This window comes from Amblyomma mixtum, chromosome 6, assembly GCF_055824585.1.
Source record: "Amblyomma mixtum isolate Tamu chromosome 6, ASM5582458v1, whole genome shotgun sequence".
In the NCBI taxonomy this organism is placed as follows: Eukaryota; Metazoa; Arthropoda; class Arachnida; order Ixodida; family Ixodidae; genus Amblyomma; species Amblyomma mixtum.
Window position 1 is genome coordinate 160,523,132 of NC_143017.1, and position 20,699 is coordinate 160,543,830.

The 20,699-nt window shown below is 45.6% G+C and overlaps 1 protein-coding gene across 1 annotated transcript; it reads left to right on the top strand.

Annotated features, from left to right (window-relative positions):
• Nucleotides 1-3,360: 3,360 nt before the first annotated feature.
• LOC149340992 (cytochrome P450 3A8-like) lies at nt 3,361-19,564 on the top strand. The gene is made up of 14 exons (XM_089549947.1): nt 3,361-4,483; nt 4,777-4,873; nt 6,761-6,813; nt 6,925-7,021; nt 9,600-9,716; nt 13,003-13,091; nt 13,952-14,097; nt 14,206-14,321; nt 14,830-14,905; nt 16,228-16,388; nt 16,531-16,622; nt 17,290-17,433; nt 18,386-18,548; nt 19,024-19,564. Exons 1-14 carry the CDS (start codon nt 4,293-4,295, stop codon nt 19,108-19,110), a joined length of 1,629 nt encoding a protein of 542 aa, XP_089406073.1. The 5' UTR covers nt 3,361-4,292; the 3' UTR covers nt 19,111-19,564.
• Nucleotides 19,565-20,699: the final 1,135 nt, after the last annotated feature.

Sequence of the window (20,699 nt, forward strand, 5' to 3'; positions counted from 1 at the left end):
ATAGTCAGTTTTCTGAAAGTGGAGAGGAAATGATACTTTGGGACTGTCTTATTTTAGCTAGGGGGAGAACAAAATTGGCATGATGTACTCGAGAACGCATTCGCCGTTATTGGCGATTTGCACATAAACTTAAGGAGGGGGGGGCTGATGCTCATATATGCAGAATTGGTCATTCTCTACCTTACATTCATAGACCCCTGGGAGTCCTCATACAACTCCAGGCGCGGTTTAACGATGCGCCACTGCCCCGGCCGGTAACAGTTTCAAACAGGGACACCGGTAGGGCTTGTGAAAACCTGGTTGCTCTCCCAGAGCAACTGCTCGCGGCCAAATGTTAATTTATCTGACACCTGCCATGGTGGGCAATTTGTTCACAATCCGATGGGCAGATTGTGACGACGTCACAAGGTCACGTGACATAGGTGGCACTTAGGGCACCTAAGGGGACAACTGTTTTTCCTCTAACGCCACCGACGACCACGACAGCGCCGAGGACGCCAGAATTTCTTCACAACGGACGCCTTAAAGGGCAACTCCGGCGATTTTTCGATGTTCATCGATCGAAATGAAATTTGAAGACTATTCCTTATGGTAGTCTGATATCTCATGTAAAATTTCGCACCTGAAAGCGGCGTAGTTTTTTGGCAAGCGAATTTTGAAGACAAGCGCTCCTCGACGCGAGCGGCACCCATTGATCGAGCAACTTCTACAGGCCACCCTGTACTGTGATGTCACTGGCGGGGCGGCGTGTCAAGCTAGTCGGGCGCGCGCTGGCGTTGGCAGTGCAGGGGAAAACTTAAAATTGATTTTGAGGAATGTAAATGACGCAGTAACGGACACCCGAACCGGGACGTAAGGGAGGAGTGAATGAAGAAAGGAAGAAAGAGGTGCTCTAGTGGAGGTCTCCTGAATTATTTTGCGCCATCTCAACGTGCTTGATGTGATGTGTACGCCAGATGGGTCACGGCAACTTCTGATGTGCTGTGGGCTGCACAAATTCTTCATCTGTGACAACGGGTGTGATCATACCATAGGTTTCCTAGCGATAAGAACCTTCGCGACAATTGGGTGAGAGCTGCCCGGCGTGTCAACTGGTCTCCGAGGAAGCATTCCCGCTTGTGCTCGGAACATTTCGCGCCAGACTGCTATGAAGACAGCGTGTACCTCACAGGGAGCTTTGGACTCGCTAAGGCTTCGTTCAACCGGGACTTGAGGGCAGATTCTGTGCCAACGTTATTCGCGTACAACCGCCCATCGCAGCGGCCAGCTGAACGAAGCGCGGCCTTCAAGAGGAAGCGGACCACGGAGAGCGCGCATAAAGTATGTTGGATTGTAGAACTGTGGCTGCCGTGAATTCACTTCCAAAAGCTCACCGTCAAGACAAAGCTTCGCAAAGAGAGGACTTTTGGTTATGCATTCCCCTGTAAGGACGTTGTGCACCGCGGCAACGTTTCGGCAGCAGATTCTTTCGTCAGGCTGGGTCGACCGTCACTCGCCACACGAACAGCTATCAGCGGGAGCATCACATTAACTTTTGTTCTGACGACTGTGTCACAAATGCATGCACGAGAAATGACTCAAATGCTTACTTCTCCGAGTTCAGACCGTCTCCATGCTGCAGGTGACGCGGCCTGTGGTGTGAGTTTGAGTTGAGTTTGAGTTTATTAACATTTTAGTTCTCAGTAAAACTAAGGGCCGGGAACAAAAGGTACAAAACCTGTACTTGGCTGGGTCCCCTGACCCCATAACAAAGTTGGTAGCGATGCACTCTGAATAAACAAATCGTAAACTAACGAAGAAAAACGAACAAAGCACTTTGAGCGAAAACAATTTAACATGATGTTTGAAATTATGCACAACACTTGTGCCAATATTTAAACAAAATAAAAACTGTTTTAGCAAAACCCTGTGCAGAAACCATCAGAAAAATACAGAATCCATCAGGAGAGACATTTATAATCAATAATGGACAACAAATAAGTATGATGAACATAAATAAAATATAGTTCATTCCACTCAAAAGCAGTCACTCGAAAAGAAAGTACACATTATAGAAATTCACAAACCGTGAACCCAAAACCGTGTGACTCGGCTAGCTCGCGCGGCGGTGGATCATACCTGAAAGGCGACTCGTCCAGTCCGAAATCGCCGAATGAGTCGTCTTCTAAAGACTCGCTGGTCTAAGAAAAGCTGTTCTCCGCGCTTCAGCCATGTCGACAGCGCGGCTCCGAACTTCGCAGCGCGGCGAACCCGCTAGTGACGTCACAGTGAATACTGCACGAAGGCACCTCTCCGGTTTCGGTTTTGCGGTTTCGGTTTCGAGTTTTGCGTTTTTTGCTGTTTAAAAATTATTTTGAGGTTGCTTTTCAAAACCTTGTATCGTTGGTTGGTTGGTTTATGGGGTTTAACGTCCCAAAGCGACTAAGGCTATGAGAGACGCCGTAGTGGAGGGCTCCGGAAATTTCGACCACCTGGGGTTCTTTAACGTGCACTGACATCGCACAGTACACGAGCCTCTAGAATTTCTCCTCCAAAGAAATCAACCGCCGCGGCCGGGATCGAACCCACGTCTTTCGGGTCAGCAGCCGAGCACCATAGCCACTGAGCCACCGCGGCGGCTAAAACCTTGTGTCGTACACATTACAGGAGGTTCTTAGGACCACAAAACAGCCATTAACTTAAAATGGCTGAAAAATCGCCGGAGTTGCCCTTTAACGCCCTTCGCAACGCTGTCACAGTGGACAGCCTCTACCAGGAATAACGGCTGCCACGCGCTGTACTGGGACCCAAGAGAAACATTTAACATCGATAATAAGAAGGGGTGACCAGTTGTAGTAACTCGTGACCTGACACAAAAATAGTGGTCTTTTGCCTGACTTCCGCCGACGGTGCACTGCTGGCCACCAAGTGACGCCATCTTGCCCGTTCACATTCGTCCGGTACAGTCGAAGTAGTGTGCAAGTAGCACCCCTTTTGCGACCCATCACATGAATAGGTCTTTTGCATACGTTTCTCTTTGTCTAGTCACATCGCTTTGTTGGTTCAGTAACACGCTCTTACACTGAGTACGAGGTGGTGGGTTGAATTTGGACCATGAAGGTCGCAACATGATTGTAAACAAACCAGCAGCGAGCTCGCGGCCCAAAGGGCCTTAGTGCGGCACGCTACTGATGCAGCGCGACTCAGTGGAGCCCTGGACTAGGGGCCCAACCTTGCTGAAGAGAAGCCTCAAGTCGCCGGCGCCACGAAAGACGACGGAGGCTTCGAATCCGCGAATCTCTTAAAAGATCTCAATAAAAGTTTTCTACTACTACTACTACTAAACAAACAAACAAACAAACAAACAAACAAACAAACAAAATTCTCTGTATGGATACATCACCGCAGAAAAAAAAAATCGGATGTGCTCTAGATTAACCCGAATAAAGTTTTTCTATACGGCGTCCTGATATCCTAAAATTCCTAACTGGTCCTAACCAGTGTAAATTGTTTATGAAACAATCCCCAATTGGTTCCAATTGTAATTAGTAAGTTCCATTTGGAACCAACCAGGGATTGTTCCATGAACCAGTTGGGCCAGTTCAGACCAGGCACTGCAGCGGTGGCTCAGGTTTGAGCATCCGTCTTGTATGCGGGAGGAGCGGTGTCCGATCCCCAGTGCCACCAGGTACCCACCGGTGTTACAATGGGTCCCAGCTTTCCCTTGGCCTAGTGCTCGGCTTCTTTGGGTAGGAATGCTTGGGAAATGTATCTTTGAGCTTACCTTGAGTAGACTAAGACACCTCATCATATTTCTGCGGAAGGTAGCTAATAACCGCCATCCTAGAGGTTGGCGCTGGTCAGCGCGGAAATAAATCTAGCAACGTACAAATTAAGCATAAATGTATGTTAGGCCATGTAATTCTGTTCCCGTAGAAAGGGAACGTTTTTGAAAATGACAACCAACGTGCGCTGCGACGTAAATGCGCATCGGCAGCGACATACGCTCAAATCGCCCGAGTTCTATATTTAGCACCTTCATGGTCCATACCAAATCGATGTGCAAAATATAACCCATAGTATGGCCAAAAGCATTAAATTGCGTGCGCGCAGTTGTTTTCAATATAAAAGCTATAAACAAGCGCTAACACAGGTGCGCTCACTGGTGTCAGCCTTCGGGCCAGCGACCGCGCCTCGGCCTTCAAAGCGTGCCGTGCGCACACCGAGAGAGCGAGGAAAATCGAGGAGGAAACCGGAGGCGCGCAGGAGGATGTCGCCACTTTCTGGATGCAGGGGTTTTAAACGGAAAGCGCATGCAAAGCGTATCTGAGCGCTCTTTTCATTTCAGTTTTTCTCTGGAGAGTAGCAGGTCTTTTGAGGTTCGCCGCGAGCTGTTCATTGGCGCCTGCAGTGGACATCACAATCCCGAAGACGCCCCGATGGCGCTGATTGGCCTGCTTGTCTGGGTGGTGCTTGCAGCTACCACATGTGTGCTCTTCTACCTGTGGGTATCTTTGGACCTTTTTGGCTCTTTTCCAAGCGCATCCTTGCGAGCATTTCAGTTTGCTCAGCGAGAGGCTTGATGCGGGTTTGTTTTGTTACAGAACGATGCTTGTGGCAGGCATCTGTGCCTTGTTTGCTTGCACTTGCTGACCTACATTTACTCTCAGTAGAAGGCTCAGTCATTACTACGATAACCGGTGCCGCCAGCGCTATAAAACGTTAACTGTTGCGCAGTACGAGAGATATCTGTATAATTCGCCTACACACATTTCTTGTATTTTTGTGATTCGGCAGGTATGCAGCACGGAACCGAAATTACTGGGAGAAACAGAATGTTGCTTACGAAGCGTTCTCCTTGATTGTCGGTCCAGCGTCGGTGTTCTTCGTTAAGGTAAGCAGCATATTTTGGCATGTTAAAGCAACACGATGTTTACAGGCACTCCGGTTCAGTGGAACGGCGGCATGATCGCAAAATCTTGATAATAAATGCACCTTTGTTTCTAAGGTGGTGCTTCCATATCTATAGGGTTTATGTTTTCGATTTTTGTGCATTTGGCTGTTTGTTTGTTTAAGAGCATGCCACGACTGTGCCGCAAGCTCTGTTGGCCTTGTACGAAGCGACTGCACTCCCGTGTAAATATATGTGCGCATGTCATCACTGATAAATCGTACTGGTCGCCAGTTTTGACATCTTTGCCTTGTTGTCCTGCCTTCGATTTTGCGTCGCTGGGAACTATGAGCTAGGAGAGTTACCAAAACTATGTCATTCTACCTACTCGGTCCGATGGTTGCAATCAAATGCTTTTTGTGTTGTTTGTTAATGGGAAAAGTATAAGAAGCACAAAATCAAATTTTGAGCTACCTTGTTGCACAGCTGCGGAGCTAGAGAAAATATGGCACGTATGGAGTTCGCATGCAAGTCAACAAAAAAAAGAAGAAAGAAATAAAGAGCCAAATAAATAAAGAAAAAAAAAACAGAGATAGTAAGAGACATTGAAGCTTTAAACGAAAGATGGCGGGTATGTCGGAAGGAGAGTGCAAACAACTTGCTTGGCGAGGTGAATATCTACAATGGTGCCATATCCATAACATGAAACATTTCTGACCCTGTTTGCTATTTTTGTGAATTTGTGATTGCTCCCTAAATAGATGCATAATCGATTTAGCGGTTAATGATGCTTAAACAGAGAGCCAGTGTATCAGTCGTGGCTGGTTAACTGCTTGTAGTAGACTGGGAAGATGTTGGTGCCTGAAGTGATCTGCACAGGAGAAATGATGAGACGTATATTGGCTGTTAGTTGCTGCTGAAAGCACATGGGCAATCGTGATGCAATGGCGTACTACTTGTTGACAACTGAGGTACACCTAGTGTGCTCTTCAGGCTTGTGAGGATCCTAAACTGTGTTGTTAAAGCGCACAGGTTTGAAAAAACGATGACGCGGCGCTAATCGTCTTGGAACTAATGCTGGCCTGTTAAATAGTAGTTTTTAAGCAACGCTGTAAAGGGGACTCTCCTCTGTGTTAAGAAAGTCGTCGTCGTTGTCGTAAGTCCTGACTGAAAACTCCTGTTTTTGTCGGCTGCGCTGAGGTGTTGCATAAACCATAGAGGGCAGACGACAACAAAAGTTTGCGGGATGTCAGTGACCCGAAAAAAAATTGCATTGGTACAGTCACGCGAGCCAGTCGCCTCAAACGACGGTATGAGCGGGGGTGCATAATTTTCCTTTTCCCCGCAAGGAGTGAAAGTCAAGGACCGTCTTTCACCTCTAGACCAATCGAGTAAAACGAGATTTATACGCGACTTGAGTCGAAGTGCGGCAGGCATTGAAAGACAATTTCACATCCACGGCGACGCCTGATTAATATTTATATCGCCGCTCGGGACTTTCTGGCGCCGCCAGCAGCACGGCAGGAGCATCGTTATGTCATTTCGTGTTGTATATCGCTTTTGCGGGCTGGAAAACTTTATTTTATTTCTTTTTCGCACCCATTCTACTCTCTGTATATCGCTTTTTGTTTTAGCCCGTTGTGCCTCAGGCGGTGCGGGCCGGGCAATATTATTTTTGTTTCTTTTTTCTTTCTTATCCTACCATCTAGCCTTTCCCAGAACTGCCTGCCACACTGACCGAAAGTCGCCAGTGAGGGCGGACATTTTTAATTCCGGGCTCAGATCAGGCGATCGCGTTGCTCCTGAATATTTCTCGTTCGGGCGAACTGACCAAATTCTCACTCCTACTTTTTGTTTTTCTCATTGCTTTCTTGTTTTTTTTTCTGCAAGCCCATCCACAAATTGGATCAGGATCGTTACCGAAAACTTGGTAGAATTTTCGGGTAAGGGACATTACGAGTATTTCACTTACACCGTGTATTCGTGAATGACCAAACAGCAGCTCGCTGACTGTGTTCCCCGCTCGCTGGCGGGTTCTCTGTTCGCACTTTCAGAATTTACGAAGGAGGCAAACCTACACTGATTGTCGGCGAACCGGAATTGGTCAAGCGTGTGCTTGTGAAGGACTTCCCGACACTTTGCAACAGACGGGTAGGTACTATGCGGGCCGGGACGCTGTGGCGAGAAAGGGAGATTGACACAAACTTTTCCTCTTCTAATTTTTAGTCTCGAAGTCTTAGCAGTTTCGTGAGTGTCTTTTTCAGCATAATAACATACACGCAACTTTAACTGAAAACAGCTTTCATAAGCTTAAAACAGTACAAAAAATGGGATACAGGTGTCGCCACCACCGGCCGTTTTCGCAAGGAAGCTAGTGACGTCAAGACAATTTTGTGCGGATCCTTGAGGCTGGACTACAGAGCCATTAACTGCCTATCGGCGATAAGAGAATAGTTTTCTGTCCGGACGTGACGAGTTGGAATCGAGTTGACGAAAAAATCTTCCCGTTTTTAAATCCAATTCTATCAGCTATAAATGCGTCTTATACCCCTCTCATACGACCGACTCAGAACTCCCTTGAACTTCCTTCACCTAAAGGAGCGCTAGGGAGTTTCCCCCTCAAAGAAGCTGTCGCCTTGTCAGAGCTTCCCAGAGAAGCCGCCAGGAGTCCATTAGGCGCTCTTCATTCAGTACAAATAGGATGCCTTGATGTCCGCGCGAATCCGAAAGCGACGCTGGCCATCGAGGCGCCAGCACAACACATAAAAGAAAAATGTTGAAAACAAATAATGAAAATTTTTTATACTTTTTTTCTCTCTCAAAATGTTTGCAAAAAACAACGAATATGTTTCTCAGCAAAGCGCTTTTGTCCGCTCTGCTGGACACCATGTGCGGTGTTGTGCAATGCCCGTGCAATGTATTGCAACTCTGCGATTTTTACGCTCTGACGCTTGGTTAGTGGAGGTCGTGCGGGATGGGCGAATACGTCGTTGATCATATAGCGCTACATGGCGTGGAAGAATGCTACGTGGCTACACGAGCGACGCACGAGCATGCGTGTGACAGATCAAAACAAAGTGGCCTTGTCAAGGCAGGCCGTCGCGCCCACGTTGAGAGTATAGTGCAGTCGCTAGAATCAGGCATAACTAACCGAGCTGGAAGACTTGTTTTATGCGATAAAAGTTAGTAAAATTACTAGTAAAGATTAAATTACTGAAGGAAAATTCTATTTTCCTAATTGGAAGTAAAGCACGTTGGAAACGAGAGTACTTCCTTCACCCTTCGAGGGAATTGATCGATCTCCTTACATTAGGAATTTCTTTAAGCTTTCTTCCCTTAAGGACTGCTGTGTGACACGGCGCGTGTCTTCCTCGAGATAAATCTTGCCTTGGTTGAAGGGGGTTGAAAGGAGTTCAGCCGTGCCCGTGTGACAGGGGTATTACGCTGTCAGCAAAAGCTAGAAGGGTGCATATAATCAATTTTTACTAAGAGCAAAGGCTGGATAGAGTTGTCCTCATCGTTCCTTTAATCCGTTCAGACACTACGAGAAAACGAAGGCGTTCTAGTATATCAGGAATATAGGGTCTGTGATTAAATTAATGAGACTTTTTCAGTAGATAACTTTATCTATAATTCTACTGGAAATCAACTCTGTGTACTTCAAAATATTTCTCTTGGAAAATGATGCAGCGCCTGAGTCGTTGTTTCCACTCTTCACAGCAGTGCTGGAACGCAGAAACCGGAATGGCTTTCGGCTGCTCGGTCGGACTTGCTCTGTCGCCCTTTTTGCAACACAAGCGCTTGTGTTGTCTCCTTCTTTTGTCCCGTCTTTCGCGCTGCTTTAAGTATGAACCTTTACCAACAAGCCCAATTCGCCACACTTGTGTCCTTTTTTTGGCCGTGGTGAGTTTGAAGTGTGCCGCTCCTCACTTTGACGACTTGCTTCTGGATCGCACTCGAACGTCCATGTGTAATCACCCGAAATGACGTTTGCGAGGATATCTTGATCCATTTGAATCCACTCCGAAAGGTCACAGCACACTTCCTTCCTCTTGTCTTTTTGCTTAGAAGTGAGGCGTGGGCAGGGCATGCAACGCGAAGGCAAGATAACCGACGGTCGTTAAGGGTATAACGGAATGGATTCCAACGGAAGGCAAGCGTAGCAGGGGCAGTAGAAAGTAAGGTGAGCGGATGAAATTAGGGAGTTTGCGGGGATATATGATGGCCGCAGCTGGCACAGGACAGGGTTTATTGACATTTGAGCCAAAAGAAATAGTTCTGTGAAACAGTCGAAGGTCGCTGTGCGAGACCGCTAGGTTATCGCCGCTTTATTTTTTTTTAACATCCGCTCGTCGTCGTCTTCTACGTAGGACGAATTCGCGCTTTCGCACTGATTCGGATGTAGTAAACGTTCTGTGTAATCTTTTCATAAGACGATGTAATCCAATAAACAACACGCGGTGTTCATTGCAGTTAAGTAGAAGCATACATCCAGAGAAAGCTTTAGATGTAGCCTGAGTCTCTATGGGACGTTAAACCGCAATAAACCAAACCAAACATTTAGATGTTGAAACAGGAAAAATAAACTGCATAGTGGTGCTCTATGACTGTTAGCTTTTGCTTAATTTGGGCCTTGGTGCAAGTTTGAGTTTCTGCGTAAGTAGTTAATAAGAGGCTATAGTTGGTGCTGAAAGCAAATCTATTATGCCTTCTTTTGTTATCATGACAGCCACTGCTGCTTTTCGACCCTCTTCTTGACGACATGATGAGCCTTGCCCCCGTGGAACGCTGGAAAAAACTCAGGCCACCTGCCAGTCCAGCATTCACCACAGGAAAGCTCAGAAGGGTGAGCCTGCTTTATGAATTAAACTCTCTAGAGTAGTAGGAATCATCTCCAGGGTGCGCTTCTTATTGCCTCAGAAGCTTAAGGTGTTATTATACATTTCATTCTTTTATTCCAATCTAATATACTGTCGGCCGCCGCGGTGGCTCAGCGGTTATGGCGCTCGGCTGCTGACCCGAAAGACGCGGGTTCGATCCCGGCCGTGGCGGTCGAATTTCTTTGGAGGAGAAATTTAGAGGAGATTTTGCTATAAAAAAAAATATCAATAGAGCTCTCCTCAGTGTCCCTTTAAAGAACCCCAGGTGGTCGAAATTTCCGGAGCCCTCCACTACGGCGTCTCTCATAGTCTTAGTCGCTTTGGGATGTTAAACCCCATAAACCAAACCAAACCTAATGTACTGTCATTTGGTATGGGGCACGACAACGTTCTCAAATATAATAAACTTGAAAAATCCGAAAAAAAAAAGTTCTTCGCATTACTGCCAACGTAGCTTACGATGCCCACAGGTCTCCGCTTTTTTCCTCATAAAGAATAACACCTGTCAATGAACTTCACAACATGTTATTAATTCGTCGTTATAAAACCAGCCGAAAAAACAAGAACCCATTTTTCGACATTCTAGCTCGCTTAACCCCCAAAGACAAACCGTACACTACGCGAGCTAATGATGATTGGTACATACCTCGCTCCCGCACTAATTATGGTTGCCAAATGCTTCGAGTTCTGGTTCCCCAAATGCTTAATAGTATATATAACTCCTGTAGTGCTTAAATGACCGTATTAATGAATTTCAATGGATGCATTTGCTGTTTTTTTTGTTGTTGTTCTTCTATCCATTAATAAGCCTGTATAGTGGTCCTATGCAATTATTAACCTTTGCTGCATGCAGATACCACATGATGTTTTTTACTGTTTATTTGTAACTCACCCCACTGATGTAACCACCTCTGCTCTGTATAGGGGGGCACGTTCTCCGTCAAGCCTCTTTTTGGCTTTTTGTATGTGCCCACCCAACATCACGATGTTAAAATAAAGCTTGATTTGATTCGAATGTCACTTTACATGTTACACCGCCGGCGTTTCAGTTATGCTTTCGCATTAAAAGATACGTAATTAAGCAATAATAACGTCTAAATTGCGCGGGTTAATATTTGAGCAATGAAACGAAGAACTAATTCTTTTTGCTTCGATTTCTGGGACCTGGAGCATTCTAATGAAATTAGAGTTCAAATGCTGTAGTTGATAATAATTCTCAGGTGTCCAACAACGCCGGGCACGCGCTAAATACGGTGAACGGTCGGTCCTTGTGTATCCCTCTTACTGATAATAAACTGCCGGGTAAGATGTTTCCTTTCCATTCTTGTGGACAAAGAGAACAAATGTTGGTTTATTTACATAGTTGGCTGCATAACTTTACATGACATGCTTGATAAACTGGGTATACAGTAGTGAACAAAAGGATATTATATTTTCAGTTTCTTCGCCTAAATTCAAGATATCACGGATATGTAAGACATATTTGCTATTTCTGAATATATTATGATGAATGCGCTCATGTTCCGACTGGAGTTTTTGAGGGTGAAACTGCCGTCAGTTGGTTTTCCATTTTTGTCCTTTCACGGGCGCTTCTAGCAGCATCATTTTCCGTCTGCTGTAAGGTATTATTAAATTGTGTTCTAAATTATTATTAACTTGTAGTCACTTCCAGGCGACTATTCTCCGATTACATGTATTACTGCATAGTTTTTTAAGCAATGAGCGGAGTGGGAGGTTAACATAACACCTTCAGGACTACTCAGACAGCAGTTATCTGCGGCAGCAACTATGTGATGAAACACTAACAGATTTCACTGGATTTAAGAGTAGCGCAGTTCATGCCATCGCAATTTTTGAAGAGATATAGGTTCAGAGGAGGTTTGGTTTCTCGATCTTCGCAGGAGGCACAAGAGAACGACCAGTCAAATTGTCGAGAAAGACATTGTTTGCGCGAGACTAAAAAAACTCTAAACGGACTGTTATCGACATTTCAAAAGATCTGGCCCTGTTATCAGGCTCTACAGCAACTCCATGGACTGTGAGACGTCATATACAATGGGCTGAACTGAACGACAGGAGTCCACCTCAAACCCCGCACACCTGTGAAAAAAACTGGGTTTCCAGGATGATGCAGCTAAAAGAACACCCAGTGTCGATAGGTCACGAATGAAAAAGAGTGATTTAATTAGATGAATCGAAGTTCTTGTTGTGTGGGAATCACGGTATTCCGTTGTATGCGTCGCCTCAAATGCAATTAATATGGACTTCGTTGTCACCACATTAAACAACATAGGTGGGAACTTAGTGGTACAGGGCTGATTATCCACTCGCGGAGTTTGTTTCGTTGAGTGTAGTCAAGGTACCATGAGCGAAAAGGCTGGGCATTCTTGAAGGGGTTATGATTCCATAGGCACTCAAAAATCGTGGATTTTAATACGTGTTTCAAAAGAATTACGACCTCAAGCACTTTTATACCTTTGTGAAATATTGGATGAAGGAGACGTTGGACCTTATGCAGTGGCCAAGCCATCCTACCAAGAATATTTCACTTGAGTATATTTGGATAAGCGTCTTGCGTCCCTTAAGCGACAGAAAAGCCAGCAGCGCCTAGTATAAAATTGAGAAGTTTCTCCAATACTGGGGATAGTGATCTAGGCGTTCACTGACAGCTTCCTGGACTCCATGCTTTGGCGGGATCCAGGAGTGATCGCCGGAAAAGGCTCGCGTGGGAAGTATTGATGCATTAGGTTATTGTGAAAAGTCACTCTTTTTCATTTTGTAATAAAAAAACATATAATTGCCAATACCTTCACGCAGCGCAGAAAAGATTTGTTCATCAAATAATTTACTGTGGGAGCAAACTGTCGCCTAATATGATGAGAAAAATGGTTTTCTTTTGTGTAAAATGTCTCATACTGTCATCCCACCGACCTCGGGCGCAAATTTTAGAGCGCTAAATAAAGTTAGATTCTAAAAACTGAAATATCGTAGCTTTTTCTTCACTGCTGCATGTCCATTTGTTTTTAATGGTATCCTGCTGCAGTCCTGTAGTTCTATGGTTATTTCGGTGCTCTCAAGTGCCGGACACTACCACTCATATCCCTGTTCGCCTCTGGCAGGCCCGTAAAATGTGCTCTTGTATGTGTAATAAATAAAGATATATAACATCACGGTCATCTAGTCACATTTCAATCTGAGATCCGGGCCGACAGATGAGGACCGTAATGACTGACCTAAATGAATGTGTTCCAGATGAATGATTTGATTCTGGATTGCGCCAAGAAAACTCTAGACCATATGAAGAAGGCAGCACAGCTCAAAGAGGACGTTGAGATCAAGCAGTGAGTGAAGAACTTAAATATGCTGAAGTATAAAAAAAAAAAATGTCGAATGAAGAAAACTTGCTTCCAGCTGCTCGCTCCTGATGAGAACATAAAGTTGGGAACAGGTTGTCAGATAGAGACAAGGATATTATTATTATTATTACCGTCATTATAATTAATATTGTTGTTGTTGTTGCTACCACGAATACCACTATTACTACTACTACTATACAACTACGACGACGGGATATTTTTTATTTAAACTCTGATGGTTCTTCTTACAAGGCACAACGAATGACCGGAGGCTGAAAGTTACCTATGCGCGACAGGCATCCGATGCGTCAATAATCTCACCCCGGCAGCAGGCAGTGAATCAGTTAGAGCTCCGCTGTTAGCGTGCCAACATATCCGCGACAATCGAGAATCCCGCAGAAAACAAGCCGACTAACGTTACACCATTTTTGCACGCGGAGAAGCATACATGTACTGTCAGCGTCAATTGAAACGCGAACAAGCCAATTGAAACGCGAACAGAACAACTCGCAGATATTATACTAGGGAGGCAAAATACATGAGCAGTTGATTTTCCCATAGAAGCCGAAAAGACCGCTCTTCTGAAATGTTAATAGCCCACGCCTGTATTTCACCTCCAGCCTATGCTTGATTTTTTGTGCTCGCGTTTCAGGTGTTTTGTTCGCATTTCATTTGACGCTGGTAGTACTTCACCGGAAGTTCGCGTTAATGAACCAATGTATAGTTTATCCGTGACGGGAATGTGCGAGAGAGGTGCAGAAAATTTAATAAATGCAGCGCAAACTATTTCTAGTACTTCTACTATTGCTGCAGACTTGTTTACAACTAGTGGCTCCTTTGTACAGGTTTTACGGTCACTACGCATTTGACGTTATTGCGAGATGCGCCTTCGGCACCAAACTCGATTCCCACACCGACGCTACCAACGAATACGTGACGAACGCAAGGAAGGCGTTATCTGGCGGCTTTAACCTGCGCCTGATGATGCTGTGTGAGTGCAGAATCTTTCCTGTTGCATTATTTTGCTTGGATTTTGGGACAGTGAAACGCCGGAAGTCTCAGCGCAGTGGACTGCTCATAAAATTTGTTTCTTTTCCAGTTCTGTTCCCGGGACTAGTACAAGCATTGAAAATGAAGGGTTTCAACTCGGAAATTGTTCAGTGCTTCAAGGACCTCTCCGTTAGCATTATACAAGAAAGGAAAGCAAAACAGCTGGTAAGCTGGTAAGAACCAATTATGTTTGTCTAGTGGTGTTGCCGAGCCCCTGCCTTGTTTTTTAAATTAACAGCGAACTTAAGTAAATATTACAGCGAACAACAAACAACAGCGAACAACAGCGAAAAACAAATTAACAGCGAACTTAAGTAAATAATTACTATAATAAATAAATAGATAAATAAATAAATAAAACGAAGGGAAAGAAAAACGGCTGGTATTTATTACCTGGCGCTTCCCGTTCGGGATGTGATCAGTACATACATTACACTAACATTATATTACATTATACATTATACTAACGTATACCCTGCCTTTCCGTTCATCATTTTCTCTCGTATACATTGTCGCGAACAAATACTGCCCAGAACGAACAACGCTTCAGATTGCGATGAGCGAGGGGACCACCTAATGCGAATCGGTAATCATGCGATAAAACTGTACTAACGTAGCCTCTTATTACAGTACAGAGAGCTCTGTCTGAAGCTCCATTTTCGTATCTTTTTAGCGCCAGGAAGACTTCCTGCAGCTGATGATGGACGCTCAGGAAGGTCCGCTTGCCGATGCTCCGGATATTACTTCCGGTAAGGGGCCCCGTAAATATAACAGCGTTCGCAAACATGTAGCTGTGGCGCCTCAGCGTCTTTCTGAGCTGCTCTTATACTTTTTCGCTAATAATGATGCCTGCACAAAGGAGAGAAGAATATGTTCGACACGAAGAGCGCAGAAAGGAACGGACATGCATGTGAAGACGACAGACAACCGCTTGTATGTCGTCCATGTCTTTCTGCGAGCTTTATGGACAGAGAGCATTCGTAAACGGAGAGTGCAGTTCTCATATAGGAGGTTCGAGAAACGTTGGTAGTTTTATGTTCAATTTTTGTTGCTTTATTGCGATTTCTGGTAGCGAATATCTCAGAACTGCCGCGTAGCTCATTTGTCCACTTCGTAAAATTAGGCTGCTCTGGAAATAACTCGTATTCAGGTACCACCGCGCGCTTGGAATGTCCTTCCCTACCATTCGCCAGCTTGTTCTTTAAACCCTGGTCGCCCTACCTATCAGGCATCCACAAAGGATTGTATGCTTGACGAAATGCACTCAGGCCGATATCTTCACCACCACGACACTTTTAGTTACTTGGGCAACTTTCTTATATTCTTATTTCTTACGGTCGTATTTTCTTATATGTTCTACGAAAAACGTGTTCAATAAATATATTTGGAGTCAGCGCCCGTCCTGTCATGTCCTCTGTGTATTCGTCCTAAAAGTTAGCGCTGCTTAAATTTGAACGAAAGAAAATTGATGTTGGGGAACGGAGAGCTTCTTTTTCGCACACAGGCCCTCGCGTCATTTTCACTACAAAACATTCGAACGAGAATAAAAGAATATAGATGTTCAGCATACGGAGAGGGCTACAAGGTGTACAAACGTGAAGGAGTTGTACATAGATGTCAGGGAGCTCAGTACAGTGCACAAACACGGTCTGTTCATAGCCAGACCTGCCAGGAACAGGTGAACAGTCTTTTTCAGAAATTCCAAGGCCATTGAATTCGCCGCTGTGGCCACCTCCTCGGCCCATGCAAAAAGCGTGAGTGGGAGTGTTATCACTCTCGAAGTTCCCAGGACACATGGTGGCTTGGGAATGTTTAAGAAAGGCTACAGTGCGCTAATTGCTAGGGCATACTAGATTCGTTAATTTCCTGTGTTAACTCCGTGGCTGACAGCAAGACGTCCAGGGATTCTCGGAGGCTGCCGCTTCGTTGAACCTCGAAAGCAGGGTTTGTTCAAAGGCCTCCACATAAATATTCTCTGCCTGAGGCAGTGCGCGGGGAGTATTTCAAGCGCGCCGACGAGTTGCCGTCAGTTTTTTTTATCTAGTTCATTTTATGGCTTCTTTTTCTGCAGCCCTGTCTGAAAATGAAGCCTTGGCGCAGTGCGTGCTATTCTTCCTCGCCGGAATCGACACCACATCTTCCGCCCTTGCCTTCGCAACCTACCTGCTGGCACTGAACCCAGATGTGCAGGCCAAGCTGCGAGAGGAGGTCGATGAATATTTCGAAATTCATGTAAGTGACAGTGGTTGAAACGGTTAAGCCGTCTAAAAGGTTGAATACTTCCGCGATCCTCCAGAAACAAAAGCGGTTCTGTCCTTTTGACTCACTGAAAAATGTTTCCTGAATACCAGACCATGGTAATATTTCTACGCAGGGAAATGATCACTGCTTTGACGCCGTCTTCAAATTGCCATACCTGAACTGTGTCGTGTCGGAGACCCTGAGGGTGTATCCACCAGGCCCACGGTGAGTTCTGTGCAACCGTAAGTTGCAGAAGAAAGCTTCCTGTTTCGATCGAGTCCAGATTTTCTAGCCAAAAATTTTTAATATTGGAATACTGTAAGGTAATGTTATGAAAATATTGAAGATAACAGTCCATTCTTCTAATGCGCAGCAAAATCTTTCTTTTAAAGTTTTTCCATCGTTCGCATCAAGTAGTTAAGACTGCCATAGAAAAGCAATGGGGAACGTCTTTGACGATAGCAAAAAAAATTTAAGCCTGCCGAAGAGAAATCTGCGGATATATTCGTTGTTATTGTGCAATTTTATAATGTATGAAAACACAGCGTTCATAACACACTTTCCGTTGAAAGCTGCTTTTGTCCAGAATTGATCGGTATGGGTGAACATAACAGCTGAAGCCGACAGAGCATTCTATTTGAGCCGAAGAATAGCAACACATAAAATAGCCGCAATCTACGAGCTCGTGCAATGTGCGCAGGTTTTAATTCGCTCGAAATTGAAAACTGTAAAGCATTCTTCAAGGGGCTTCTTTATCTCCTGTCCACATTACCTTGCAAGGAGTTATTTTGAAAAGAAAGCTTTTTTTTTTTCAGGAAGTTACTTGAGTGTCTCAACCTGCTGCAGTGTTTCTGCATAACATTCACGCGGACGTTTTCTCGTTATCGTGCAGGATCGAAAGATCAGCCCACGAGGACTACGTCCTCGGCGACACAGGAATCAGGGTACCAAAGGGGTGCGTGATCGGAGTCCCAGTCTACGCGATGCACCATGATCCAGAGTTCTTTCCCAATCCGGAGAAGTTCGACCCTGACAGGTGAGTACGACACTGCTGCAACAATGCGTGCACATATTAGGTCTTATTCTATGTTATGACGCAACTTGTGAATGTTCGAACGGTTGCCTTATGAGCGAGCCGAAAGCCGTGTAAAGGGCTAGTAGCGCAGTTATAGGCACACGTCGCAACCACGCCATGGACGCAAAGCGTGAAAGGCTTATTTATTTCTGCGGAGCTTAACATTAATTACTAGGGGAGGCTCCGGGATAGATTCCTGGGGGAGAAATTTGGCACTATTTTTTGTTTATTTATTTAATTCATTTAATACCCTCAGGGCTGAAGGCATTACAGAGGGGAGTAATGCTCCGTGCAACGAACTTTCTCAATCGCTCCCTTCATCCCCTTCCCCGTGCACATGCAAGACCCCCGTGTGCTGTGCGATGTCAGTGAACGTTAAAGATCCCCAGGTGGTCGAAATTATTCCGGAGACCCCCACTACGGCACTTTTTTTTCCCTTTCTTCTTTCACCGCCACCTCACTCCTTTCCTTGAAGGTGCGGTTGAGGTGTCCACCGAGAACGAAGACAGTTACTGCGCCATTTCCTTTCCTGATAAAGCCACTACTTTATCAAATCTGGCGTTGCTTTGTTGACCTTCCTGCTTTTCTGTTCTTCTTTCTCTCTCTCACCCACTCACACTGCGTGGTTTGCCGCTGTTAGGTACACGTTATGCAAGAGCTAAGCCTCGGCGGCAGGGTCAAAAAATCAGCTTGAATAACAAAGCTCCTCTCTTTGCACAAATGGTGCAGTAAATCTAAAATTGACGTTCTAGGACTCCGTATAATAGAGGGAGGACTATTGCGAAAGGAAGGAAACATCTGTGTAGATTGTATGGCTCCTCGTTTTGCGAGTGCCGTCGGGATGAGAGGAGAATCTTGGCTTTTCTGGAGACAATATACGAGTGTCCGTCCTAATCCGCGCACCTCGGTGCAGATTCAACGCAGAAAACGCGGACTCCATACGACCGTACTCGTATCTGCCATTCGGCGCCGGCCCCCGCAACTGCATGGGCATGCGCCTGGCCCTGCAGGCCGTCAAGCTGTGTCTTCTACTCTCCGTACGCAACGTACAGTTCGTGCCGACCGAGAGGACAAAGGTGGGTGGAGGAAAGGTGCACGGCACTTTGCATGGTGCTCTTATCTTCGTGTACTTTTGTAGTCTTAATGACAAGGTCGCGGGAGAGAGTTTTTTTTTTTTTTTTTCGGTCAAGTTATTCCCTGCACGTTACTTACACGCGTTTATGCACCTGTCTCACGGTATGTGTGCTGTTGGGGGTCACTGTGACAATAGAACTAGGTCCTACATGGCACTTGACGTATACGTACCTGACTCCCAATGACAGCTGCGCTGAGAGCGAGCTATCTAAAAAAAAAAAAAAAAAAACAAAGTGAGACAGACTGATCTTCTGTTGTTTGTTTAGTGTTGGCTTAATAACAATTTCGAACCAGATGACGCCTTCCCAAACTAAGCCGGTCTTTCTATACTGGTTGGTTTGAGGCGCCCCACACTGTTCTGTCGCTTCGAACTGGTCATAGCCATCGCGGCTTACCCGTCTTCAACATCATTTGCAGGTACCGATAGAGTTTGGCATGGGCACCGGAGTTATGAGCGCTAAGGACGTCACCGTCGGTATCCGAGAAAGACCACACATTTCGTGAAAGCGTCACATTTTTATAGCTTAATTTTTGCTGTGTTCTGTTTTTAGACAGCATCATTACATCTCCTGTCGGTTGTATTTATTCCCCTCGTAGTGTACAATGATCAATAAAGGGACACACAAGTGCTGTTTCGTTTTTCAAGTGAGTGTTAGCCTGGTATTAAAAATGAACATAGGCTTCATTTTTGCTGAAGGCGTGAACTCTTACCAGCTCCGCTTGAATGGCATTACGACAGTCGCGAAGTGAAAATGCAAGCGGAACCATCTTTCTGTGACCTCGAGACAACGTGGTACAGCACGACGCGAGCAGACATGAATGCAGCCAAATCCCGGCGGAGCATGCATCTTACTCGGAAAGCTGCACTTATACAGAGGAAGAATGGGCTCAGGACTCTGCCCGCCAACGCGCCGCTCGAGAGCACCCCGAACACAGCCTCTGGTAAGCGCTGTAAAAACATGCAGCTGGACAAGTCACACGAACACAGAGTTCCTAGCTGACTTGGACACACGCTTTTGTTTGGTATTGACTCTCCCATACAACTGGCTGCCAAACTGCACATATGTCCACACGTTTCTCTGATTGCAAAGCGACCATGACTCTGCCAAAAAATGGACAGCCGCCATCATCAGTCTTCAAGCATCTGTGTCGTGATTGCGCGAATCAATTATCTCTCTTCACCCGTTGCATCAGCGCCTATAAATTTTTTTTGTTATTGTTCTTCCTTGCAGCCGATGCACGAAATGCATCGCGATAGCTACCGGAAAATGGGTACAGTTTTCGAGTAAAGGGCACACTATGCATTTAACGTAGTTTGTTTGGCTAATTAAGCTTAATAAGAGATACAAACTGAAGGTGGTACAGGACTGCGCGCCTACTCTAGCCTGATCACCAGATCGCCGAAAGTTTCAATGAAGACGTGGAATCGGTTATGAGAAAAGTGAAGCCACAGTGCACTGTACTGATGGGCCACTTCAATGCCAAGGTAAGGCAAGAAGCAGGCTGAGGACCAGACAGTGGGCGACTATGGCATAAACTTTAGAAATAGTAGCGGATAGCTATTAGGAGAGTTCACAGAGAGAGATAATTTATGGATGACGAATAATTTCCTCCGCAAACTAGACAACCAGAAGCGGACGCGGAAAAGCCTTAATGGTGAGACCAAGATATTAAAATTGGACGGGACACTTAAGCTTAGCCTTATGGGTATGACGCGATAACATAGTGGGTTAATTCCCACATATATGCAGAAGGTCATTCTCTACATTCATAGATCCCTGGGAGTCATCATACCCCTCCTGGCGCAGTGGTGCAGCGGTTAAGCGATGCGCCTTAACCGACCACTGCCCTGCGATGACAGGTGTTCCCAGCGATGGTCCTAATACGGCCCAGGTTGCTAATCCCGAGCGAAAAATATTTTTACTGTCACTTGCTACGGTGGGAAATTTGCTCGCTATCCGGTGGGCAGATTGTGATGACGGCGCAAGGTCACGTGACCTCGGTGGCCCACCTGCCTCCTAGGTTGCTCTCTGGGGGACCACCTGCCAGAGTCATGCTCGTGATTTTTCACTCACAGCGCCGACGCCGACAAC

Coding starts and splice junctions, on each gene's coding strand:
- LOC149340992 (XM_089549947.1), top strand. CDS start 4,293: ATGCAAAGCGTATCTGAGCGCTCTTTTCATTTCAGTTTTTCTCTGGAG. Junction 7,022..9,599: donor CGACACTTTGCAACAGACGG/GTAGGTACTATG, acceptor TTATCATGACAG/CCACTGCTGCTTTTCGACCC. Junction 17,434..18,385: donor GAGAAGTTCGACCCTGACAG/GTGAGTACGACA, acceptor ACCTCGGTGCAG/ATTCAACGCAGAAAACGCGG.